At 42.7% G+C, this 27,217-nt stretch overlaps 1 protein-coding gene across 1 annotated transcript; it reads right to left on the bottom strand.

Moving 5' to 3' along the window:
- galr2b (galanin receptor 2b) lies at positions 1-26,879 on the bottom strand. The gene is made up of 3 exons (XM_079564537.1): positions 26,747-26,879; positions 8,648-9,028; positions 1-909 (listed from the first exon to the last, which is right to left on the bottom strand). The coding sequence occupies exons 2-3, from the start codon at positions 9,019-9,021 to the stop codon at positions 153-155; spliced, it is 1,131 nt and encodes a 376-aa protein (XP_079420663.1). The 5' UTR covers positions 9,022-9,028; positions 26,747-26,879; the 3' UTR covers positions 1-152.
- Between the last annotated feature and the right edge of the window lie 338 nt (positions 26,880-27,217).

Here is a 27,217-nt window from a genome sequence, read left to right as displayed (position 1 = left end):
TCCACTCTGTAATGATTAGACTTGTCAATGTCAGCGTGAGTAATGTATCACCACAATAAATGACACAATGAGTAAACAGCACACTTGTGAATAGTTTGTAAGCTGATAAGTCTTCCTATAAGGCTTCTCTTCAGAGCCTTACTCTGTCATTGTCAGGCGGGCCTCTGGAACGGGATGTTGAGCGTCACTGTGGGCTCTCTGGGCTCGGGGCGCGGCCTGTTCGTCATCTCGCACTCGTTCTGCCGCTCCTCGTGCATGTGGGACACCTCAGTCGACCCCCCCTCGAATCCCGGCACCGTGTTGGCGACGTGAACGACGTGGACCTTGTTTCTGCCGTTTTTACTCAGGATGCAGCTGAAGACCTTCTTGAACCCCTTGCGGAAATGCTTGGAGACGAGCGCGTACACGATGGGGTTGACGCAGGAGTTCGCGTACGCCATGCAGTGCGACAACAGCCGGAACGCGTACGTGACCTGGTTGAAGGGGAAATCGCCGTAAAGATAGCACAAGATGACGACGTGATACGGCAACCAGCAAATGCAGAAAAGCACGGTCACGATAATGATCATTTTAGTGACTTTGCGCTTCGCTCTTTTGGACTCGGACATCCCGTCGAGAGGGTCCACAGCAGTCCACAGGTATTTGATGGTTCGGGTGTAGGACATGCTGACTATAAGTACAGGGATCACGTAACCAAACACGAAAGTGCAGGTGTCCAGGACTTTCCGGTGCTGCTCCTCCCAGCCCGGGATGCAGACCGTGCTGTTGTCGAATTCGATGAGGTCGTAATAGCTCAGGTAGGGGCCGGCGAAGACCAAAGACAGGCCCCAGATGATCACCATGGTGACCACAGCGTTGCACGGGGTACGGAGCTCACGGGAGCGCAGCGGGTAACGGATGGCCAGGTATCTGCAATGACACGGAGAGATGGGAGAAGCTTAGGTGTGAAAATTAAAGAAGGGGATTGTGTCAAATTGACAAGATTTCTGGGATTTCTGGCACTTTCCAAACACCTATGAATATGGAAGTGGAATGCATTACTATTACTTAAAATCAAAGTCTTTAAAACTGACATAATGTTCTTCCTTTAAATGTTTTTGAAAAAGAAGTGACTGAATATAAAACAGACACAGATTATCCTATTAAGTCAGAGTGAGTAACCAGATTTGAATGCTTCTGTATAATATGCACCTGTTGAGCTGGAAATGATAGTAATTCAATTGACTGCAATGTCCAACACAAAATTCAGATTCAGATTAATATGAATTATTCAAAACAAGAAAGATTATAGTGAGGAAATCCAACTTTGCCTTGGCAGCGTTTGTGAACTGGGACAAGGACACGTTTTTGTGTTGAAAACAAATTTTCAGGATGCCAATTCAACATGGCAAACATTTGATGTCTTTGAAAACCACCGTGACTAACCTGCCCCATGGTTATAGTGTATTCCTTCCGGAATATATTTATTTTTCTTCTGCAGTTACTGGAAATATACAACACTGGAGGCAAAGCAGGTCTTGACGAAGGACACGGAAAAAGGGAAAGCTCTGACATGAAGCCTTTACAACATATGAGTGCAGTGATATATTTCAGAAATGTGGCAATACTTAATGACACATGATGCTACATAATATTATTGCTAGAGTGGCGACATTCACAATTTTCTTAGTCTATGTTACCATTTCAAGACTATTAGCCCTCTGCTGCTCCTTAAAGTTCACACTTCACTGTCATATGCTAGATCAGTATTAAGTAACTCATGCCCCTAGTGGCCATAAGCGCCACTGCTGGTGTCGTAGCATGTTACCGTGTTTTACTTTTTACTTACTGTGAGAGTAAATACTACGCTGACAAACTCGGCTGTAAATACTGTTTAAGTGGCACTAGCCCGCAGTTAGCTTTGCCCGTTAGCCTGTTAGCTTCTTCGTGATTCCATTAGTGTGTATTGCGCTTCTGGGTCAGAGCAGGGAAAGCTGCACGTGTGGTTTTCTGGCCAGAGACACCAGGGGAGATATAAGAACCCCCCAGTCATCCCATCAACACTAGTACTACTTTAAATTGTCGTGTAACTCACTGTAAGCAAGACAGAGGTTTACCCAGAGGTGAGTAGTACTCGGTTACAATTATACTTACGTAATTTTTTTTTTGCAGGTAGTTTTTTTTTCATACAGCACTTTTTACATGTACTCTGTCTTGAGTGTCTCGACAGTAAATCTTTAAGTGACGAATCATCATTTTGATGCTTAAGATAGATGCATTTTGCGTTTTGTAACTTCATAATGATTTATTCTTATACCATATTACAACTTTCACATTATCTCACATTTTGTTTCTCACCAATTATGTCACAACTGACTGACTCACACTTCTCCAAGTACTTTTTTACTCCTACTTGAGTAGATATTTGGGCCTCTATACTTTTTACTTCTACTTAAAGCAGTAACTCTTGCCCCTAGAGGCCATAAGCGCAACTGCAGGTGTCGTAGCATGTTACGATTTTTTAACTTATTAATTGTCTTGGAGATTAAATACTACGCTGACAGGAAAGGCGAAGGGAGAGAGGGATATTGTTCATCCAATTATACAATGGAAATCATTTTTTTCATTCAAACTAGGCTGTAAATACTGTTAAAAGTGACGTTAGCTAGCAGCTAGCTTTGCCCGTTAGCATGTTAGCTTCTTCTTTGTGATTCCATTAGTGCGTATTACTTGCTCCGGTCTGGTGGCAGTCAAGTTGCAAACATGGTTTTCTGGCCAGAGACACCAGGGGGAGATGAAAGACCCTCTCAATCATCCCATAAACACTTGTATTACCCCCACAGGGACTACGAAAAGGACTTAGTACTGCTTTAAGAAAAGAAAAAAAATCTGAACATGATGATTTTACCAAAGTAGCAGATTGCCACATCACCCTGCTCTAATTGTGAATCATGTGTTGTATATTACACATCATCAAGTGACTCCCCATGATTCCAACCCCTAAGTAATTGTTACTCACTAACATGCAGTGATATGAGAGTCTGTATTTTTTCCTCCACCTCCTGTCTGTGCTCATGGTACTAAATGTGATCATCGAAAAGGCAAAGCTCTTCTGTCACACAACCCAGTGCGACAAAATGACCATAGACGTTCTTTTTCACTCAGCGGTGCGAGGTGGTATTGAGTGAAAGATTTTTAAAGGTGCACTCAAAACACGTGGCTGCACAAAGAGCTCTGTGGTCTGGGAGCGGGATTTGGAGCTGCTTGCATCAGGAGGTTATAGCACGACATGACCAAAGCTTGGATCACTGTGGAGAGCGCAGCTTTTGATGTTTCTTGTCGCACAAATCCCACAATGCAACACTGTGTTGATACATGTTTCCCCTATTTTTTTTTTTACATGACACTGCGGACCTTATTATTCACAGTGCAGTGATTTCTTTCTAAGACCAAGTAATACCCAGAGCAGAAATAAATATCAGCCAGTATAGCAGTTTTTTCCGTGATAGCCGGGACAAGCTCAGGTTTTATTTTTGCGCTTTTACCAGCCACTTCAGCACAGACCCTTGAGAAACAAAAGGGGGAAACCTTTTTATCCATCCGTGAGACCTTTATGAAATGGACCGAAGCCACTCGACATCAAAGTGAAAAAGTGATTCCGGAGGAGTGCTGCCCGTACACTGCAGCAGCTCCTGTTGAACCGTCCTGAGCTCTGTCATGACTCAGAACAGGCTTTTCTTTTAATGGTCACAATCAGGGCTTGACATAACCTGTTTTGTTCAGAGCATTGTGGCTAGTCTTTTTTGTTACCAGCCATTGCATATTTACTCTAGCCTAATTGTATTTATAGTATATGAGTTATATTTGCTTGTGTGGGGTTTGATTTTCTTTCTAAACAGAACTTTCTGGACAGGTAGTACAACATTTCATGACACTCATTTTGCCTCTGTTGCAAATATGCAGCATCACTTCCACCAGTTTGCTTTGGGGCCACTGTGGCAATAGTAGCTCTCCATTACCAAGTGTCAGGAGGGTATCAATAATGACTACTGTGTAGCAATCTGAGAAACTAGTCAACTTGAGCTTGTTAAGTGCAAATCCGTCTTTCTATTTCGAAAACATCAGACACATTCTTTAAATTGTTTTAAGTGCACTATATATGTGTAGTCGAATGGGCTTAGCCTAAAGTGTGTTTCTAGGTTTGAGATTGGCTCTTGTACAGCTACAGTTTTCAGAACAGGTGCTTACATTTGAGTGATAGTATTGTGTCATCCTGTTACTTTTGTGCTATATTTGTGATTCATTGTGTTGCATGGCCCACTTGTCATTATATCAACACAATCAGTGAGTGTCAACTCATTTTGTGATGCCGTAATTAACCTTGGTAGATTGTAAACAGAGCGTTTCCTTTGATGCGGATGTTTGCACAGAGAGGACACTCACGGTCTGTATTGACCCATTCATAATGTTGGCCCACTGCGGTAATGACAGCAGTGGATCCTGAAGCAGCTTTAATAATCTCCTGAGGAGATGTTCAATTAGTCATACAGACGTCCAGATAAGTTAGCAGGGGCTGAAAATCGAATCCATCAATGTGCGCCCCTGGACACTCTTCATCGTATGTGATTTTGGTGTTTTTACATTAAGTGTCATTTCAGAGAGGGCTCATGCTAGTTACTCTTAAAATTGTGCAATTGCCTTGTGAAGAATATGAAGGTCAAATAACTGGGTACAAAATAAAGCCGCACACCTTTTGCGTGGACTCCAACTCTGACTTTATAAAGAATATATAAATAAATGTTATAAATAAGGTAGCTATGGTATTCGATCAGTCGAGACTATAGTTAAAATGTCTTATAAATGCATCATAAAGTCCACACTCAGATTCTATGGCAGTTCATATGTGTCCATCTATAATAGTTTAAATGCAGGACATTGGTTTACAAAAGTCAACAAACTGATATTTATATTGTATATTTTGCATTGGTTTGTAAGAAAAAAGTTGATAAATAAGAGTTTGAATAATTGTGATCTAAATAAAGATAATACATTATTGTGATTATTAATTTTTTGCTACACTTAATGTCATGTGTGTTTGTTAGTGAGAAATCTGGTGGAGGTGGAGAGGCATGCAGCCCCAGGTGTGACTGTGAGGTGTGAGAAATGTGTTGGTCATTCAATATGAATGCAATTAGTGAAACAAAAAGGACAGATTACGTGTTACCTGTTGGAATTGATATTTAATTTAAAATCTGGCTTCAACATTTGCAGATGTCCATTCGCCGTTGTGCCAATTTATTTTTGTATATTATTTGTACTCTTCTCTTTTCATCTAATTATATGTTGCTTACTTTTAATGCGTTATTGTTTGATTTTGGCCTTGTTGCAATTTTTCCTTCTATTTTCTTTTGTGATTGTCTGGACATGGTTTAACACTTTTTGTTTAACACAGCATTGTATATTTGTCCCACATTAGGCTCCAGGTAGTTTACCAAATAGAGATTGTCATATTGTCTGCCTAACCCTGCCCTTGGTCCCCGATGTGATCAGCGTGAGGACTCCTGTGCGGTTGGAATATGTTTTCTACAGTGTTCAAATAAAACCACCTCTCAATCTCATCTGACCATTTCATCATATTATGGTTGCGCAGCATGCATTTAGTTCAGCTGCGAAGTCATTATTACCAGCGTTTTATCCCCTTAATAAATCAGTTACCCTTGAAGATAATAGGAGCTGCCTGCTGCTTCACTGTTGTGCAAGTGTTTCTAAATCAATCGGAACTTTCTGTTGACGCAATACTTGAAAGAGCAGAAAGTGAAATACAATAAGAGGCTTATTATTTGGATCGATGAGGCAAGGACTGTTGAACCAAATGTGCTTCAACATTCGATGAGCCATAGGGCATGACAGGAGTTTGAGTTTGTTTTGCTCACTATTGGATAAAATAAATTGCTTAGAAGATATGATGAGAAGAGACACCATGGATTTCAAGTCTATCCATGGGTCTCAAGTGATAAAGAATGTTCATGGCAGGAAATAGTCCAGTGACTGAAGCATGTTTTTGTTAAGCAACCTTGTACTTTGTTGTGATGCCATATGGTGTCTTCACTGTTCTTTTTCTGTCATATTTTTTCTACTTGCGTGTGCTTGAAAAAAACACCAAACCATCTCAAGAGTCCTTCTGCGTTACGAGCTCCTTCAGGCAGCGGTGCGTTTAATTAGACTAAACTAAACACAATTCAAGTAAACATTAAATAACCACAATTTAGATTTTTATACTAGAAGAAGAAAATATTGTGAGAGAGAGGTGTGAGAGACTTAATGAAATAGGTGCCTTCCGCATGACGTCACCCCAACTAAGTTACTCCATCTTGACGGGATACATGCAAATGAACTCCAGATAAACTCACCAACGTTTCATTTAAAATCTACATTTCAAAACCGCTGAAATGCCTGAAACTTGTTGCGCAGTTGGATGCAAATTAGTGGTGTCAGAATTTCTCATGTCTTTATGTCTTTTAATGGGGTCCCATTGTACTTTTCGATCGGATATCTCATCAAATTATTAGCCTATTGAAAACTGCTGTAGCATAGAAGGATTTACTGTCTATGTGATATTTACTGTTCGTTAATCTGTGAAAGATAGCTATCTATACAACAAGCTGGGTGTCCAATTCAATGTGTTTTACAGTATTATTAGCCTGCTGGTTTAGCGAAGTGTCAAGTAACCTTACTCATGACATTGAGACTATCCTTTCTTTTTGGTTGCCATGCAGTTGTATTTGATACCCTACCCATCCTGACTCAAAATATCTGTATGCAGAAAGGCTTTTATATGGTTTTAATGATTTTCCTGTGTATGAAGACGGAAAATCTATCAAGAAACTATGTACTATGTAAATATTGCCAAGCTTGAGTGAAGGTATGTTGACCTAGAACTTCTCGTCAGTAAATAACTCGGCCGGAAGCGTGTATGGGTCTGTAATATCCAACGATGACAGTTTGTTTGCATATCGAAGTGCCGTATTTCCTTGTAAGTGAGTTGTAACAGATGTAGGTGAAAAAACACTGCATAATTGTGCGGAATCGTGATCGTTTTCTGTTGCATTTGCCATTTTTGTTTCCCTTCAAAAGGTCGCGCGCTTGCATTTCTAGTCACGTGACTGGGAGACACCTATACTATACAAGTTACCTGTAACTACTTATGTACAAAAAACAGCTGACATGACTGCGGCAAAAATGGGTAACAGATTCACAAATATTGTCGACTGGACTGATTGAGTTGGGGACGTTTTTGCCTGTCTATTTTCTGAGGCTTCTAGCGTTTGCTGTCAAAGGTAAGACAGGTACCGTAGACATATTGTTAGTATTTCTCCCTATTTACTTTCATTACTCCAGTTGAGAGACGCTCCATAATGGCAGGTCAATCTTCTCTTACAGCATGTTTCTAAAATGGGCAAATAGGCGTGAAACTCTACCCCCCGGGTGTAGAGCTAATTTCCATCCATGGCAGAGCAGTGGATGGAAATTAGCTCCAAGAAAGCATCTTTTTATACACTGACTAATGCTCCTGTACATGGTCCCTGTCAAATGAATTAAATAAACTAAAACTAAACAAGCCTCCACAATTCTCCAGAGCATGTCAATCAAAGCCCGAAACTAGAACTTTCAAAATCAATAGAACAAAAACCAGCGTGGTCAGAAATATGATGCTCCCCTCACTTGTGTCACAGACGGAAAGTCTATTTTAAGAAACAATAAACGTTTTTTGGAGCCAGGCTTTTAAGTTGTTTTTGACACATGTGAAGTCCACATATGATTTCGTATTACAGCCATAGACTTATAAATAGAAGGTCATTCCTCACTCCTCCTCGTTTACCACAATGACCACGTTCGAAGGGGGAACCATGGCAGATTCACAGACTCCTCCTCCCCAGCTCTGACAAAGCATGTTCCTTAAAAGGGCACAAGGGCAGGATCTTCACTGTAGACTCGGCCCTTCTGTGACGTGTAGTTTGGTCATAGCCACAGCTTCACGGTTACAGTCCGGCCCTCATTAGTATGCGAGATTTCGAAAAAATTTCTTACGAAAACCAGCCTGGTTTCTTTAATTATAACAAACCCAGCATTATCACAGGAGGAATATCTAGCTGTAGAAAGTTTAGGAAAATTAGAAACCAGGCTTTTAAGTTGTTTTTAACGTGTCTAAAGTGCAATGCTTTCCAATGGGAGACTAGCGATTATATGGAGGTACTACAGCAATGGCGGCCCCTAGTGTTGTCGTCACAAAGCAGAGGAGCCAGCGGCCATTGAATACAGAGAGCCCTCTGGATATGCCCACCCTCTGGTTGATACACATCCCAGAGGCGAATTTAAAATCTGGCTCCACCTGAGAGGAGGAATCAGCCATAACCACTCCTGTTTACACTAAAACAACATCACTCATTAAAAATATAATCAGTATTACATTTTACTACAAGAGCCAGAAGAAGCCTGTGAAAACTTGATCAATCCAGTCTAGTTGATGATATTTGAGGGACGCATTTGAGGGATAATCAGGATATGAGGAATGTGAAAAGTTTGACCTATAAAAATTTAAAATTAATACATGTTTTCAACCTGATTAAAAATACAGTAAACTATCTAACCGTCTGACAGACTTTCTTACCTGTCGACCGAGACTGCGGCCAGTGTGAAGCTGCTGGCGTACATGGTGAGGTTGATGAAAAAATGGACCACTTTGCACATGAAAGACCCGAACACCCAGCCCTCCAAGGAGTAGATCGTGGCTTGGAACGGGACGCAGAAGATGATGAAGAAGAAATCGGCCACGCTCAGGTTCAGAATGAAGAGGTTGGTGGTATTGTACCCCAGCTGGCCACTTCGCAGCAGCACGGCCAGAACAAGACTGTTCCCAATGGTCCCCAGCAGAAATATAAGCGAGAAGACCACAGAGACGATGACGCTGGTGGGGTTGAGCTGGTAACTGTCCGACACGTTGGTTTGGCCTTCAGGCTTGATGAAATCCTCGAAGTCAGACATTTTGGCACTGCATGAGAAACATAGGAAGAATATGAATGAAGAACATTTATCAAATATTACATTGTATTCCTTTAAATGATTATTATTCATGATCTACTCCTGGTATGGGTGCCATTTTGAGAACTTTGACAAGGATGGCACTTATTGTCAATAAATAACTCAAAAAGCATGCAACTCTGCTATAAGTGCGCTCACCTCCTCTCAGACCTAGCTCACAACTCCTCTTCCTAATGCTATATTTTTGATAAATCTTTTTCCCATGGATAGCCGTTTGCTCTTGTAACATAGCAACTTATAATCCAGTGTGACCTGAACTGTGACAGTCAAAGTGAGTCATTTTCCTCACTTGAAACCATATAGACCTATTATCAGTGATCACTCCTCCTCCATTTACATTAATTACTCAATTCGAGGAAAATTCATGAAGGCAGCTCAGTCTACTGATGCAGAGCGTGGTCGACAAAGGCAAAAAAAGGACAAGAAGCTGGGAGACTCTGCCCCCGAGAGGCGAGCTGGGCAGCATCAAGCCTCTACAGTGCTCCAGGGCCTATCAATCAAAGCTCACTGCTCAAGACTTTAAATACATCTAACATAAACTCATGATACTCATCAGTGTTACAGGAATAAACTATATATAAACTGTGTTTTTAGGAACTTTAGAAATACTTTTTTAGAAAGTCTTTGCAGCCAGGTTTTACAGTTGTGTTTAAAGCAGTACTAAGTAACTCATGCCCCTAGAGGCCATAAGCGCCACTGCAGGTGTCGTAGCATGTTGCGTTTTTTTTTTACTCATGAATTGGCCATGAGAGTAAATACTACGCTGACAGAAAAGACAAAGGTAGAGAGGGATATTGTACATCCAATTACACAATGGAGATATTTTTTCACTCAGACTTGGCTGTAAATACTGTTTAAGTGGCGCTAGCCCGCAGTTAGCTTTGCAAGTTAGCCTCTTAGCTTCTTCTTCGTGATTCCATTAGTGTGTATTGGTGACTCCAACCCGGTGCAGGAAATCTGCAAGTGTGGTTTTCTGGCCAGAGACACCAGGGGGAGATGAAAGACCCATCCCATTAACACTTGCAATACCCCCAGAGAGACTACGAAAATGACTTATTTAGGTGAAGAAGTTACTTAGTACTGCTTTAAAATGTGTAAAGTCCTCATTGGTTTCCATGTTTTGGGGTGTGACAGGCGTCCTGGAGCGACCAAGGAACCAAATCATTTCTTGTGTGAAATACTTCCATATTCACTCAGTCACATTCGTCTTATCGAGGGTATGCTCACATCATGGAAATAAAAGCCAAACGAGCGTCGAGTGAAAGTTGTTAATTGTCTTGACACTCACACGGAGTTTAGCTGAAAATGGAAATGATTGAAGTGCCAATTGTCTGTGAATGGGTTTCAGTGACGTTACTTTTTCCTGTTATGGGCGCCATCTTGAGAAAGTTTTACCTTTTAAAAGATGATTATTTTGAATTCTTGCTATTGCTGCTGCTATGCCAATGGTTCTCATATTTCATCACTGTGAAACCCATCATTACGTCCTATGGGCAATGACACCTGAGCACAGAATCGGTCTCCCCTTCTCATTACCATAACCACAAAGTTTAATATTGAGCCGTCTGACCGAGCGGAGCCACTCGCGCCTGGAGCCTTCCTTTCCAATTAGCGAAGCCAGCAGCATTTTGTCTGACATGCCCTAGGGATTGTTTCAGTCTCCAAGTCAAGTAACAAACCAATACAGAGCTGTGGCGGAGCAGTGACGTAAATATGGGATTCTATGATGCAGTGGATTCAGAAAGTTTTAGAACCTTTTGTGAATTACTTAAATCAGATTTGTCCTTGAATCTTTTGAAAGGCATTTTCTCACTGAGAGTTGGTACATCTGTGGTGATAATTCAGAGGTGCAGCCTGAGTGTACATTCTGTTTCATTTTCCGGGTCAGACTTCTGTGTAGAATGATAAACAGAGGGATATAATGCTTCCTGAATGCACCATATGCTACACAATTGTCAGTGTTTACGTGACTCATTTTCAAGCTCTCTCAAAACATAATTCCCCCTCGTAAAAGCATGCAATTTTACCTCATACAGTGGTGCTTTGTTGGCCCCACAAACAAAGTCAGTGCACCTCACTTATGTGGCTTTCCATTCCATTTACAGCAGATACTTCCTCTGCTGTTATAAAGACGGTGTTGGTTTTGCTCCCAGGATAACATCACAAGTCAATTTCACCCTCACAGCGTTCTCAGTCGAACGTTTTATGGGGTTTAGACCGGAGACGTAACAGTGACGTGTGCTGGCTTAGAAAACTGTCAACTCCAAAGAAAGTGCCACATTCCTGTCAAAAGCAAATAGGAGCAAACTGAGTGTTGACGTGACGCTGACAGTGATTCACTTTGCACAGCTTGGTAGGATCAGCAAAATGAGTCTGACTCTCTTAAAGTACATCTGTTTTTGACATTGCACTTGCATTTTGTTCATGTCCATAATTTAAAAAAAAATCTGTTCACAGTTGGTGCGGCAGCCATGGCGACAGAAATAGCTCACCATCACTGAATGTGGGGACAGGGGAATGAAGGAACATGAATTACTATTACGCTTTGAGAAACTTGTGCAGTTAATGCTCAGTATAAACCTGAAGCATAGACTGCAGTGCCCTGATAGGACACAGATCTGTTCATTCAAAAATAATTGCACTAAAGTAAAAATCAGAATCAGGATGGTTTTATCGGCTTCAAGATCTAAATTTAAAAGATCAGATTTGACTAAATAATACTTCAAAGAAAAAGTTATTGAAATGCAATACAAGGAATATTATTGATTGAAACCAAAGTCCTTATTGCTGCTGACTACTTGAGTACATGTACTGTATCTGCCTTTACCTCCCAATTTAAACTGACTGTGGCATCACTGAAGAGTCTAATTTAGAATTTAGAAAATAAAAGCAAAACTTTTGCAGCTGACGGTGTGACCTCTTTTTATACAGCTACAAAAGCAACAGCAGTGTTAGAGGATAACATTAAATCGCTATTTATTATACTGGGTCAGGCTGTACAGTCGTACTATCTCTGTCATTGCCTTGACTGTGAGGCTCAGGCGCCCACTCTCAGCCACTGAATGCTTGCGTATCAGTATGATGCTCTGAGAGGGTATTTATCCCTCTTCTGTGGAAGCATAGACAGACTTGAATGGTAGGACTAGCGCAATGTCTCGAGTTCATGTCTCCGGGTCCCGCACCAATGGTAAATAAACTTCTCCTGCATAAGACATCCAGACTGCTGCCTGTTTTTCATCTATCCTCTCGAACACCATTGTTATTTCTCTAACAATTAGGAAGAGTGCATTTGTTTTCAAAATAACATTAAAATCCGCCTCCCTTATCTCTCTAATTACTGTCAGAGTTGTGTTTGATGACAGCTCCTTTGTAATCCTAATTGATCTTGTACTGACTGGAAATACAGTAGGTGGTCTCTGAATACCACTGACTAAGAACGTTCAGAACGTACTGTACTGTATTTCCAGTCAGCACAAGACCAGAACGTGCGCTGATTTACATGTTACAGACGAATTACTCAAAACTGTTCACACGTTTGAATAGACACGTGCCAAACAATGTAAACGTTCATGTGACCAGGGGAATATTTTCCACTTGTTTCTCCATTGCTTCCTTGTTATCCTTACAGATACAGCAAATTAGCTCCGGGCGATGTTTGTTCTTTTCAGACTCTTGAAATTGAACTGTTGAATATGAATGGTATGAAAGAGTCACAGCAGTGTTGTGGTATTTGAGTGTGTGTCAAATAAAACCCCTCTGCTTTGCTGTTACCGCTCTGGTTTATTGCCAGATTTTGAATTGAATAATTTAAACCCAATCAATGAACACTTCTTAAATATTTATGTGGTTGGCGTTATTCACCAGTCAACTTCGTTACGCTGAAGGCTCGTGTATAAACGGTGTCTCCAGCTATACTTTTTGTTCACAGTGCGATTCGCTCATCAGCTGGGGGCACCGTATAAAAGGCACTGACTGGAAATACTTAAAAGGCACATCCTACCAAGCGTCTGACCTCTGACCCCTTGTTCGTCTGTCTGCCTGGTGCGGAGGTGGCTTAACCCAAGGATCTCATGAGCAGGTTAAAAAGACTGAAGATTTCTGTTCTTTAACTTTCATTATCAGCCCTCATCTGAGCCCTGCTTGGTGCAGCTGTGGGTCCGGGGTGTGCTTCTTCAGACGCAATGTTAGATGGAAGTACTGCAGGTGGGACCAGTACGTGAAGTATGATGGTAAATGATGGGTCTAAAAGAGGCATGTTATAGAATTATAGAGGCTGTATTATGCTTTTTTCAGCCACATAGCACCAGTCTATAGCACACTACAATGATGACGAAACCTTCTGTTGGTCTGTCAATGCAGTAAATTAAAACAACTGCCTTGTATGAAATTGCTCTTTCAAAATGGCCGTAGCAAATGGCTTGAAATAGGCCCCTGTCTCTTTAAGACGCTCCCTGACCCTTTCCGTCACGCCCCCTCCACACGCTGTCTGTGGCATCACAACACTCCGCTCGTTATCTCCACAGTATTGAAACTACGATCGGTGCATTTTAATTTTTATTGTTGGAAAGGAGCTTCTGTTTATCACTTTGTGAACAATGGCCACACAGGATATGATTTGGAGACGAACCTTCCACACCGGACGCTTGGAAGGGGCTCTTGCCTGAAAAATAACTGCTGTTTGGAGGCTATCACTTTGCAACTGCCATGCCCTATGGATCTTTAACTACCCCCATGGACGACACCAGGATCTGCAGGAGCCCATACGATTCAAAAGATGGACATTATCTGTGCAGGTGGACAATGGTTTTTCGAGGTTACCCGTTAGCTTGTTATAATCGACTACAGCTCATTGTTGATGAAAAGTCTGTAATAAACCACAAATGTGTAAAGCCAGGCTCATTGTGTGATCATCGTAAAGGCTGCTTCAAGTAGTTGCCTGCTTTGTTGACGTTATTTGTGCATAATATGCTGCCTGTTTTCAATGAATGTTGTGAAGGTGAAGGTTGTTAGCTTGTCGCGGCTAATAGTGCCTTAGCTCCGGGAGAAAACCACTCGGCTATGACTCACTGTAGATGAAATGTGAGCAATAAACTACAAAATCAACAAGCCAGGCTCCGTGTGTGATCATCATAAAGGCTGCAACAAGCAGTTGCCTGTTTTAGTGACGTTTTTTATTTTTTATTTTATTTTTTTATTTTTATTTTTTATTTCAAATTAAGACCATACATGACAGGACAGGACAATTGACATCGACAAAGCAAAAAAAAAAAAAAAAAAACACACACAAAACAGACACACACATACACATGCACACACACACATGCATGCACACCACATTCTATGAAATGTACATGGTCTTTTAACTTAATCAAGGAAATATAGAAGGCAAATGTTTAAAAGTAGATAATAATAAATATAACTAAACAATGCAAACTAAAATGATGATTAAATACATACATATTACAGGGAGGGAAAAAAAAAAAAATTAAAAAAAAAAAAAAAAATTAAAAAAAAAAAAAGGAAGACTCATTTTGAAATATATTAAACCGGGGAAAGGGGGAAACTTATAACTACCAGTGACTAAGTAGTAGTTACGGTACAAACAGACAAAACAGAAAAATCATCAGATGCATTTCTAATGGAATGATTTGAATTTTATACAAAAAATAAAAAATAACAAGATCACCTATCTCTCCTAGATATCCACTCCATCAATCTGGACCACCGTTTTTCATGAAGGCTTTTTCCTTTTGCAGATATTACTGTACATCCCTCAACTTTGTAATAATACTCCATATATCGTAGAAAACTTAATATATTTAAGGCAGCCTTGTTTTTTACTTTGAAAATAAATTTCTTACCTAAAAGAATGATTAGGTTAATTAAATTTTTCCATTTTGATTCTCCAAGAAATCCCAATGTAACAGTAAAATTATTGTATTCCACTTGATACTGGTGTTAATCGTGGGGCAGCGCCCTCTAGTGGCGGCAAACTCTATAAATAGTGGGGGCGACGTGAGCTCGGCACCATTCTGTCAATGCGCAGCCGAGGTAAGGCCACGATCGTTGGGGTGTCTGTTTAAGTTTTATTTCTACATCGAATTATCATTTGTATGAGTGTCGTATGATAGTAGAATTATTAAGGACATGTTTTAGTTATATAATTTCTACATTTTTATTTGATTACTTGTTAAATCACCACTAACGGTTTATAACGTGTACCCCCCCCCCCTAGCTGCTATGAGTGTTGGTGTTCCAGGTTCAAGGCTGACCAGCCGTTTTTGTCTGTTGCACAGGTACATTTATTTATTTTTACATTTATTGTATTTATTTTGACCATTCTGTCAATGCGCAGCCGAGCTGCTATGAGTGTTGGTGTTCCAGGTTCAAGGCTGACCAGCCGTTTTTGTCTGTTGCACAGATAAAGAACCCTTGTAAAACAACCCCGTCTCCTGACCGTTACTAAATAACACAACGCAGAGTCATCCACGTTACACTGGTGCCGTGACCGTTTTCTGTGACAACATCGAGCGGAGGTTAGCCTGTGGACACCGCGACGCAAAAGCCGCCCGGCAGTTACATCCAGGATCCAGCGGGACTTGCCAGCGCCAACTGCCCGCCCTCCACGCATCAAACTCGGGGCCGCTCGGGCTGCTCGCTTCGGCCAACGTCTGGATCGTGCGTCAACTGAAGCGCGCGCCCTCGGAGCTACGCAGTACGCACCCGCCCTCCACGCATCAACCCGGTGCCGCTCGCGCTGCTCGCTTCGGCCAACGTCTGGGCAGCGCGTCAACTGGAGCCAACTGGAGCGCGCGCCCACGGAGCTACGCAGTACGCACGGACTCGTTGCAGCTCAGAGGAGGTGTCAGTGATCTGCATCGGTCCTTGATGCTCTCAGGTTTTACCATTGATGAGGTTAAATGGTATTTGCGCTAATACTGAATGAGTTTATTTTACATGTGGCTGATGCGTTTTGGTTGCTATTTGCTTTGATGCAATGAACTTTTTTTTTTCCTTCTCCCCTACAATTCTGAGTGTGATTTGGGACAATTTTGACAGCTATTTTAGTTTCACCTCAAGTTTTGTTTTGTGAAGTTTTATACTGAATCATGGAGAGTACTCCTGTTGGAAGAGGGAGGGGCCTTCCAGTCTACACCTCTAAGCCTTTAGCTAGTATAGGCAGAGGTGCTCTTTTATTTTATCCAGAAGCATCCACACCAAAGCTGAGATATGGTTTAAAACAACCTGGCAATGTTTCTTCTGTGAACCCAAACTGTAATGTGCGCCCTGATGCACAGGTAAATGAGGGTGTAAATGAACAGCTGCTAACTGATATAGCATCACATATTGGCCTTTCAATTGGTGAGAGTATTGCATCCTGCATTGAGTCACGGTTGAGTACTGCGCCTAGTGCAGTTGGGGCATCGTTAAATGACCCTTCCCTATTGAATGTCATTGTGCGCCAGGACGTTAAAGAGCCTGTGAGTTTTAAAGGGGATGGTAATGACACATGTTCTGTTCAGGAGTGGGAGGTTATGATGCTGTCATATATGAAGAAAAGGGGCATCCCTGTGTCTGATCAAGCTGATGAGGTGCTGTTAAAGCTCACGGGGAGGGCGCGTGAAGTGGTTAAAGTGGGCATACGTTGTAAGCGTGTGTTGACCCTGACTGACGGCCCAGAGCCCATTTTTGAGATGTTAAAGCAGCACTTCAGTGACACACTGACCTCTAGTTTACCATTAGCTGACTTTTATGCGACAAAACCCCACTCTGGTGAAAAACCCCTTGACTACTGGCTAAGACTAAACAGAGCCCTAGAGGTGACTGAGGACTCTTTGAAAAGACAAAGCAAAACATTTGACTATCTATCACGAGATTTGGCTGCCATGTTCATTCAGAACTGTCCTGATACTGAACTGTCACTCATTTTCAAGTGCAGACCACTGCAAGAATGGACTGTCGCTGATATTCATGACAAGTTGGTTGAGCACTGTAGAGACCATAAGCAGGCATCTAAGCAGAAAATAAACACTGTCTTGTGTTCGCAGCGCCAGGAGGTTGCTGCTCCTGCCCAGAGTGTGAATCCCAGTAATGCAAAACCATCACAAGCTGCTGTTGTGTCGCCGCCGTCTGCACAGCAGGCAGAGGGTTCACCTGACCGCCTGGACAGAGTACTTGCCCTGCTCGAACGTGTACTTGCTCAACAATCACAGCAGCCCAGATATGTCAGTAAGTACAATGCACGCGGCCAGCCCTCCAAAGTCAAGCCCCTAGCGCCCTGTGCCGTGTGCAGTGATAATGGCCACACTACTCAGTATCACTGCAGGTCCGAACGTCTGTGCTTCACCTGTTTTGCACCTGACCACACACGCGCGGAGTGCCCAAATGCTGTCAGTAAGCCCAGTGTTGTTAAGTCCACAGCGCAGCAGCAGGAAAACTAGCTGGCCTGCATGTGGGAGGGGCAAGTGTTAGGCCTAAAAATGATTCCCCTAATGTTAATGTGAGTGATGAAGAGGAGTTTATCTATCAAAGTATTTGCCAAGAAAGAGAAATGGGACGCACACCCATAGTTCAAAATGTTCAGAGACTTCAGCAGCATGATCAACTATTCTATGAGAATGTAACACTGAGCGGGAAAGTAAAAGTGTCTGCTTTACTAGACAGCGGTTCGATGGCCTGTACTCTAAGTGCTAGTCTAGTCCCCCAGTTGCTGCAGCAAGGTGTTATAGACCCCACCCTTGGTGAAACGGACGCTGTATTAATTGGATGTGGCGGGTCCAGAACTCTACCTGTGGGTGTGTGTGATCTCACAATGGAAATCTATGGCTGCAGTGTAATTGTCCCGACTCTCGTTGTCAATGGCCAGAGCGAAGATCTGATTGTTGGCAGTAACCTGTTACGGTACGTGATCAGTAGACTGAAAAGGGATTTCCAGAGCCAATGCCCTTCAGTGCTCACCTGCGGGAGTGATGCAGAACGGAGACTGTTGAGTTTAATGGCAGGAGTGGAAACTGAGAATGTCTCGGATGTGATCGGAACTCTCAAACTCAGGAAAGCTGTTACTCTGGAGCCTATGACAGAGCACCTAGTGTGGGCAAAGCTGCAGTACGTGGACAAACAGTTGGCTGGTAGTGAAGTTATTGTTGAGCCAACAAGTGCTAAATCCAGTCCGAGAACAGTCATAGTCGGTAGAGCTGTTGCACTTTTAAGAGCTGATGGCTGGCTGCCTCTCAAAGTAATAAACCCGTCCCACAAATATGTCACTCTCAAACGTAATGCTAAGATAGCTGACGTCTCTTTGTGTGAATCAGTGGAGAAGTTTGGTGCTCAGTCTGTTCAGCAACAGGTACAGATTCAAAGTGCTAGATCAAATGTGCCCAGTCTTGTTTCAGATACCTCCACTTTACCGGACTGTCCCCAATTTAAGTCGCTGTGTCCTGACTCTAGTTCTCTCCAGTCTAAATTAAGTGAGCTGGGTCTGTCAGACATTGATGTTGAGTCATGTCAAGTTTCCCCTGAGTACAAAGCTAAGCTTGCTGAGCTCATTGTGGAGTACGAGTCAATTTTCTCCAGAGACAAACTAGACTGTGGCAAGGCTACTGGTTATCTGCATCGTATCAGAGTCCTAGATGAAAAGCCTTTTCGGCTCCCATGCAGGCGCATACCACCAACGCAGTATGAAAAACTACGGCAGGCCTTGGATGAAATGGAGGAGCGTGAGATTATAAGAAAGTCCAGCAGTGAATTCGCGTCACCCCTCGTGCTAGTCTCAAAGAGATCAGGAGACTTGAGAATATGCAATGATTTCCGCTGGCTCAATGCGCGCACAGTAAAGGATGCGCATCCGCTCCCTCACCCCGCCGATGCCCTAGCTGCTCTAGGTGGTAATGCCTTCTTCTCAACTATGGACTTGACCTCAGGATACTACAATGTGGAAGTGCATGAGGAGGACAAGAAATATACAGCTTTTTCATCACCATTCGGATTGTACGAGTACAATAGGATGCCACAGGGCCTTTGTAATAGTCCGGCAACGTTCATGAGGATGATGTTAAGCATCTTTGGCGACCAGAACTTTATGAGTCTTTTATGCTATCTGGATGATGTTTTAGTGTTCGCCCCAAATGAAGATCTGGCCCTCGAACGTTTGCAAATGGTGTTTGATAGGCTCCAGTGCCACAACCTCAAACTCGCACCAAAGAAATGCAACTTCCTGCGACGCTCAGTTAAGTTCCTTGGTCATATCATTAGTGCCAATGGTATCCAGTCTGACCATGATAAAGTTGCTGCCATAACCTCCTTAAAAGAGTCAGACCTTATGGAGGATGGCACTTCAGTCCCCTCACAGCGTAAAGTCCGCTCCTTTCTTGGTATGGTTGTATATTACCAGCAGTTTATTGAGAATTGTTCAGCCATAGCCAAGCCGCTGTTCCGACTCACGTCAGGGTCCAAAGGTCCACGTGGAGCTGGTAGAAAACGCCACCGGACTCGTCAAAAGTTAAGAACTGATGACTGGACTGATGAATGTAAGCTGGCTTTTCACAAACTGAAACAGGCCTTATTAGACCAAGTCGTTCTGGCACATCCAAACTTTAACGACCACTTTTTGCTCTCAGTTGACGCCTCCACAGATGGTTTAGGTGCTGTCTTGTCGCAAGTTCCTCCTGGTGGCACAACAGCAAGGCCAATCGCATTCGCAAGTAAATCCCTCACTTACGCCCAGTCAAAGTATCCTGCGCACAGATTAGAGTTTTTCGCATTAAAGTGGGCAGTGTGCGATAAATTCCACCACTGGCTGAGAGGTCATAAGTTTACTGTGTGGACGGACAATAATCCATTGACATACATTTTGTCCAAAGCTCGTCTAGATGCGTGTGAGCAGCGGTGGATTTCTAAACTTGCGCCTTTCCAGTTCGATATAAAATACATCCCTGGTCCCCGAAATGTAGTAGCTGACGCCTTAAGCAGAGAGCCGTTCGTACAGTCCAGTGCATCCCACCGTTTAACAAGGGTACCGTATAATGAGTTACTTGCTGAGGCTGCTGCCGTCGGTGCTAATGGCGTTCAAGATGCTTTTCGGTGGTCTGCTAACCCACCTGACATGACATCCGAGTGTGGCCAACCTGTTGTTCAAGGTGTGGCAGTTGCTAGGTCTGGCTCGTTATCATCGCTAGAGGTCGCTGCTGTGCTTAATGAACTTAAAAGCCGCGATTCAGACTTGTGCTCACACGCGTTGCTCCTGCCCCAGTTCACGCAATCAGTCCTGTTGCCCCCACAAATTGACTCTGAGGTTCTCTCCCACAATGAATTAAAGGACAAACAGAGAAATGATACAGATCTGAGCAAAGTCATTTTCTATGTGGAAAGAGGAAGGAGACCATCAAGGAGGGAACGTGCAAAGGAATCTGCTGGTGCAAACAAAATATTGCGGGACTGGGAGAAACTAACTATGAGAGATGGAGTACTATACCGTGTGACAAAGGATCCAGTCAATAAAAGAAAAACATACCTGTTTGTTGTCCCCCTCTCATTGCGCCACAAAGTGCTAAAAGGTGTTCATGATGAGGCTGGCCACCAGGGGCAGCAAAGGACTTTGTACTTAACAAGACAGAGGTTTCACTGGCTAGGGCTCTCTCGGGACGTTATGGACTATGTTAAACACTGCAGGCGCTGTGTAGTAAGCAAAACCCCTGAGCCTGAAGCCAGAGCGCCTTTAGAAAATATTAGAACCTCTGAGCCTCTTGAACTTGTCAGTATTGATTTCTGGACAGCTGAAGATTCTGCTAATAGGTCCCTTGATGTGCTTGTTGCAACAGACCATTTCACTAAAATGGCGCACGCCTTCTTGTGTCCTAACCAGTCAGCCAAAGCAGTCGCCCATCAGCTGTGGAACAACTACTTCAGTGTCTATGGATTTCCAAAACGTTTGCATTCTGATCAGGGAGCCAATTTCGAGAGTGCTCTGATAGCGGAATTACTACATGTTGCAGGCGTGCAAAAATCGCACACTACTCCCTATCATCCAATGGGTAACGGCTCATGTGAAAGGATGAACCGTACTATTGGCAACATGATTCGAGCACTTCCACCAAGAGCAAAACATCGTTGGCCCCAAGCTCTAAAATCACTGACGTTTGCATACAACTGTACTATACACGAGACAACAGGCTATGCCCCATTCCTGCTCATGTTTGGGAGAGTTCCGCGCCTTCCAGTGGACGTTATGTTTGGCTCTGTGCTCAATGATCCGGAGGTTGTGGACTATGACTGCTATGTTGAATCCTTGCGTCAAAACATGAGAGAGGCTATGGCAGTAGCACAGTCGACAGCAACAAAACAACTTCAGCGCCACACTGAACTGTACAATAAGAAAGTGCGCGGTGCTCCTGTTGAAGTGGATGATCGTGTGTTATTGGCCAACAAAGGTGAACGTGGCAAAAGAAAGCTCGCTGATCGCTGGGAGAATAAAATCTATGTGGTGGTGGAGAAAAATGATGAGAGCCACACATTTAAGATTCAAAACCCAACAAATGGACAGATGAAAGTCGTACATCGCAATCTGATAATGCCAGTGAACTTTTTGCCCTTACCTGAAACCGAACTAAATAACCAAGAGGAACAAATATTGTCCCCCGTGTCGAGTTCAGTGGACCTCAGTAGGTCTACAGTCACTGATGCATCCTCAGAATCGGCAGAGTTTAGAACCAGAGCATGGGTGTCGGAGTTGCCATCAAATACGGGCAGTGTGACAAATGTGGAGGATGCTGTCCCGGACAATGTCCCTTTGAATGAGCCAGAGAGTGGTTCTGTGGACTCTAGCCTCGCACAAACCCCTGTCCCACACCCTGACCCAGAGACTACTGTGACCCCTGACTCTGACATGCCAATCGTCCCCACTGTGACTTCAGCTAACGCAGTAACTGACCATAGATCTAGAGCTGGACGTTTACTGAGACCAGTGACTCGACTTATTCAGATGATGCACCAAAAATCTGTTTCAGTCCTGTAAATTTTTTTACGGACTTCAGTACCCATTTTTTTGGGGAGAGTTTTGCAACATTTTGGTGATGTTGCCATTTTGAGTTTGTACTGTTTGTTGTACAAGCGTGATTTTTGTTTTATGTACTTTGAGGTGTACCTGCAGTTACATTTTAACAGAATATGTAAGTGGGCATATTCTATTTACCCTATGTGTGTAGATGGGTTTTGGCCATTCCGGTCTCGCACTGATCCCTCGGGGATAGTTTTTCGCTGGGTTTTGTAGCTGTGTCAGGTGCTCGACATAACCTCGCTAGTATGGTTGGGAACTAGAGTGCTTTATATGTTCCCTATACACATAAGTATGGATTTTACACGCTGTATTTTTTTTTGTACCCTGTGCAGTGCTGGTCTATTTTTTTGTTATGGGTCAAGTGGAATTCAGCAGAGGGGAATGTAACAGTAAAATTATTGTATTCCACTTGATACTGGTGTTAATCGTGGGGCAGCGCCCTCTAGTGGCGGCAAACTCTATAAATAGTGGGGGCGACGTGAGCTCGGCACCATTCTGTCAATGCGCAGCCGAGGTAAGGCCACGATCGTTGGGGTGTCTGTTTAAGTTTTATTTCTACATCGAATTATCATTTGTATGAGTGTCGTATGATAGTAGAATTATTAAGGACATGTTTTAGTTATATAATTTCTACATTTTTATTTGATTACTTGTTAAATCACCACTAACGGTTTATAACGTGTACCCCCCCCCCCTAGCTGCTATGAGTGTTGGTGTTCCAGGTTCAAGGCTGACCAGCCGTTTTTGTCTGTTGCACAGGTACATTTATTTATTTTTACATTTATTGTATTTATTTTGACCATTCTGTCAATGCGCAGCCGAGCTGCTATGAGTGTTGGTGTTCCAGGTTCAAGGCTGACCAGCCGTTTTTGTCTGTTGCACAGATAAAGAACCCTTGTAAAACAACCCCGTCTCCTGACCGTTACTAAATAACACAACGCAGAGTCATCCACGTTACACCAACACCACTGAAGTGACGTTTTTAGTGCATAATATGCTGCTTGCATTCAGTGAATTTTCCCGTTAGCTTGTCGCGGCTAGCTTGTTAGCTCCGGGAGAAAGCCACTCGGCTATGACCCATTGTAGATGAAATGTGAGCAATAAACTTCCAAATCAACAAGCCAGGCTCCGTGTGTGATCATTGTTAAACGGTTCTTTATGTGTGTGGTGGTTTTATTGACTTTCTTCGTGCATATTTCTCGTTTTCACGTGATGACTCGAGGTTTAGCTTAGCATTAGCTTTCTCCGGAGGCTCTGTGCATCATCCAGGCCCTAAGACATTCCCAGCGTAGAACCAGTCACTGAAATAAGTGTTCTTGTCACCGGTTTTAATCCTGGGTGTTTCGGTAACAGAAACACTGATGTGTGTCTTTGTAAAAGTCTCAGAGCTGCTGTAGCTGCGGCTCACAACACATGAAGCTAATCCTCCATGATGACTCTGTTTACATCTTAGGGCTAGACACTGCGGGGAGGGGGTTCTGCTGAGGAGCAGTGGTTGGTTACTCGGCTGGTGACGAAAGGATCGGGGCGTCTCCGGGCGGTCGAGGCGTTCCCAGAAGGAATCAAGCCTTTTATCCCTAAAATGGCTGCCATCAGAGTTTTTACAGATTACTCGAAAATACATGAATGTGCCAAGGCAACACTTCAGGCATGTTTTTAATGAGGGATGACATCATAACATGATGTAAAGCTTGAAAAAGTTGATTTTGCATAATACCCCCCCTTTAAGACCTTTTTGAGTGACTGCAGGATTTTAGAGGCAGTTGTGGTGAACAGGTCTGGGCTCATTCTACACATTAGGACATGGCTGGAACATGTAGGGGGAGGAAATTACATATTTTTAACGTTTTTGAACTCCGTATAGTCCCTTTAAGTAATATATTCACCCGGTTACACAAACTTGACAGTGTTGTAGCTGTTGTTTTTTGCCCACACCAGTTCTGATGCAAAAGTTTGATGATTTAGTCGTTAGATCCACTGATGGCATCTTGGCTTTTGTTGCCAGTTTAGCTCATCTGGTACACTGACGTATAAACATCATCCCCAAGTTTGGACCAGTCTACTTTCCAGGGCACCAAGTCTTATTTGTCAGTGTTCTGGAACACCAGAGGAGAACCAATGACTTCCTTGGCAGAGATCGGCAATTGGTGTAAAATTAGGTCCCCGGCGCTCCCATCCACAACAGCCCCAAACAGTTCTCACCTTTGCTTTTATGAAAAGTAGTTTGTTCAATGCCTTTGTTCAAAAATTATGATGAACAAACTCTAAGTTTAAGTAAGGTAAGCTCAAGCAGGATAGAGCTTTATAAAAATAGCCCTCGGTTGTGATATACAGAATACATTATTCATTTGATATAAGAGCTGCAAGCGTGTTGTAAAAGATGTTGTCTCCCAGTAAATGGTGATCACTTTTCAATGGTAATGCTGAAGATTTTAAATAGGAGACATTTCCTTTCAGCTGTGCTCCTTTTCCTCTCCATATCAACAATTAGGGAACTAAAGCCCTCTGTCAGGGTCTGGACCAGATAAAACAAATGCGATGTGTTATTCTTTCTCTTCACACAGATCTTTCTATAGATGGATTTTTTCCCCCCCACAAGGTTGTCCCAGCAGAGCTATATTTTTCTAACACTGGCAAGTTAGATTGCATCACACAGCAAGATTGATGTCTTTGTGCATCCAGGTTCAGAACCTGCGTTTCATCTTTTAAGAAATATGTCTTGACCTTTGCTTTAGATCAAGAATGTCGCATCATTTGTCCGCAGTGATGTCAGTCGTTCTATCTGCACATCGACAGAATCATTTCTAATCTTTTCTCAAACCTCAAATTGTAATTTTCAAAGAATATAGGCTGTTTCTCGTTGTGAATAAGAAAAACAAAACACCATTGTTTACTGTGAGGATCCCTGAATAGACAAACCCTGAAAAACGTCAGATCTCACACCAAAAACAGGAAGCGTCATTTCTTTGTGAAAATAATCAATGGGCTGTTTTGATCACACCACAATCACAGAGTTGACTCATTATAATACCTCAGTGGAATTGGATTTTGTATTAGATTTTCAGATGGGTCTTGGCATCTTCAGTCACAACTAAATAAACACAGCTCTCTGAACAATGTGCGGGTGTACGGTAATCGAATGCAAATGTATATTTTCTCAGTGTGATGCAGAGCCCATCTTCAGGATATCTATTAATAAAGCAGCATTTAAAATTTTAAAAGCTTATGCGTATTCATCACCTGCTAAGCCGAGCAATGACATTCATGCCTTTATGCAGCAAGTCAGTGTCAGACTCTCACCTCTGCACCTCTCAAATCAACACGACCAATTATCTGCTTCAACGATATAAATATTCATATAGGATTCAAGGATTGCATATTTTGCGTAAAGTTATTTTTTCAAAGGTCCTGTGCCCAGCTTTACTTTTGTTCCATTGTCCGGTTCCTGCATAAATCGAGAGTTGTGTTTTGTTTCATTCATGGATATTTGAGTAATCCTGCATATTCAGTCTCCTCTCGTGAGCTCATAACAAGCTGCTCCTCTGTCAGTGATGGAGTGGTGCACTCCTCCACCGCTGTGTTTTTAAAACGTACTCACTGGACTTGTTTGGATCATTTCTTTACGACGTTGCCTGAATACCATGTAACTATGCACAAGCTATTGCTTTTAGTGCCATTGAAACTATCTTACCCCAATCCATGCCCCGCCTTCTAGCCACAAGGACAGGAAAATCACTGCAGAAAACAGTCATTCATTATTTAACATAATATCAAGAATAGTGTCCAAACTATATGAGCAACATACTCTGTTGTAAAGGAGTTTTTCCTTTTCCTTTGTAGACAAAAGTTTGTTATGTCACTTGTCACTTTGAAGCTTTGTCTGCAACAATCTTTTTTTTTTTGCAGCAGGATGAATTGAGAGTGATATTTACCTTCATTTTGGTTCTACCCAGGTTTATTCTCTATACTCTCAACTCTACTTCCACTTCCCTCAATTGTTCAGTGAATAACACAATCAAACATTTTGTTTTAAAAACCTTGAATAATGCATAGTATGATCTTTCATCCATATACGACCGAATTTATCCAGGCATTGGACCAGCTCCAGGGCTGTATTGTCAGACCCCTCACACAGGTGTGACGACAAAATAAACCTGCGCTCGTGACATTTTTTTTTTCACCATTATTTTGCAAAGGAGGCTCTGTTGGGAGGAAACCAAAAGAATGGGGAGACTCTTTGTTTCAGAATGCAACAGTCTCATTTGGAAATAAAACTAAAAAACACCCAAACAGATCCACATGTGATGACAGACTGCGGACTTGTTTGACTGGACATGAGCTTCCTATTAAAGAGGGGCACTATGACAAACACAGGAGATAGAAGAGTCTTGCTGGAATCATCTTGTTAATCAATGACTCTGTTATGTAACCAAGTTCTGCAGCAGAATTGTCCAAATGATCCAGCAAACTTCACAATTGCCATTATCAAAAGATCTCTAAAAAACAAAACAGACATTGCAATGGAGCTCAAAATTTGCGTAGCCGTACCCCAATGCAGCAAGCATTAGTGAGCCCCTATTCATGCCATGCAGATATAAGACAGCGATAAAACCTTACCGGGACAATGGGGTTGGTCTGTGGAGGCGCGTGGGATGTATCCCCAAAAAAACCTCAGTGCAGGGCTCCCCAAAGCCGACACGCTCTGCTATGAACTCATTCGGTCTTCCCTGAGCTGTCTCCTCTGTCAGTGTGCATTTCTGTCTGAGAACCTTGCCTGTATCGCATGCTCTCCTCTGTTTTGTCCCCCCAACCCGAGCTACCCCTCCCCCCTCTGTCCCTCTCTCTCTCTCTCCTCCGTCTCTCACCAGCGAAGACTCCACCTCCGTATTCACTTTAATGTTCGCACTTCACTGCAGAAGAAGGTATTGCAGTGCCTGGGTAAAAGATATGGAGTCGCCTTGTAGCAGCAGAAACAATGGTCTGTGATCCAATAGAGCTAATAGAGACCTTGGCAAATAATCTTTAGATTACACCGATCTTGACAGGGCAGCCCTCCCATAGACACTTTCATTACGCCATTCTTCCCCG

Source organism: Gobius niger (genome assembly GCF_951799975.1).
Source record: "Gobius niger genome assembly, chromosome: 10".
In the NCBI taxonomy this organism is placed as follows: domain Eukaryota; kingdom Metazoa; phylum Chordata; class Actinopteri; order Gobiiformes; family Gobiidae; genus Gobius; species Gobius niger.
The sequence above is the reverse complement of the archived record's forward strand: the minus strand, read 5'-3'. Positions and strand labels throughout refer to the sequence as shown.

What these genes read in the sequence shown, in the direction of transcription:
- galr2b (XM_079564537.1), bottom strand. Translation starts at nt 9,021, where the DNA reads ATGTCTGACTTCGAGGATTTCATCAAGCCTGAAGGCCAAACCAACGTG. An exon ending in GCCGCAGTCTCGGTCGACAG is followed by an intron (nt 910 to 8,647) that starts GTAAGAAAGTCT and finishes GTGTCATTGCAG; the next exon opens with ATACCTGGCCATCCGTTACC.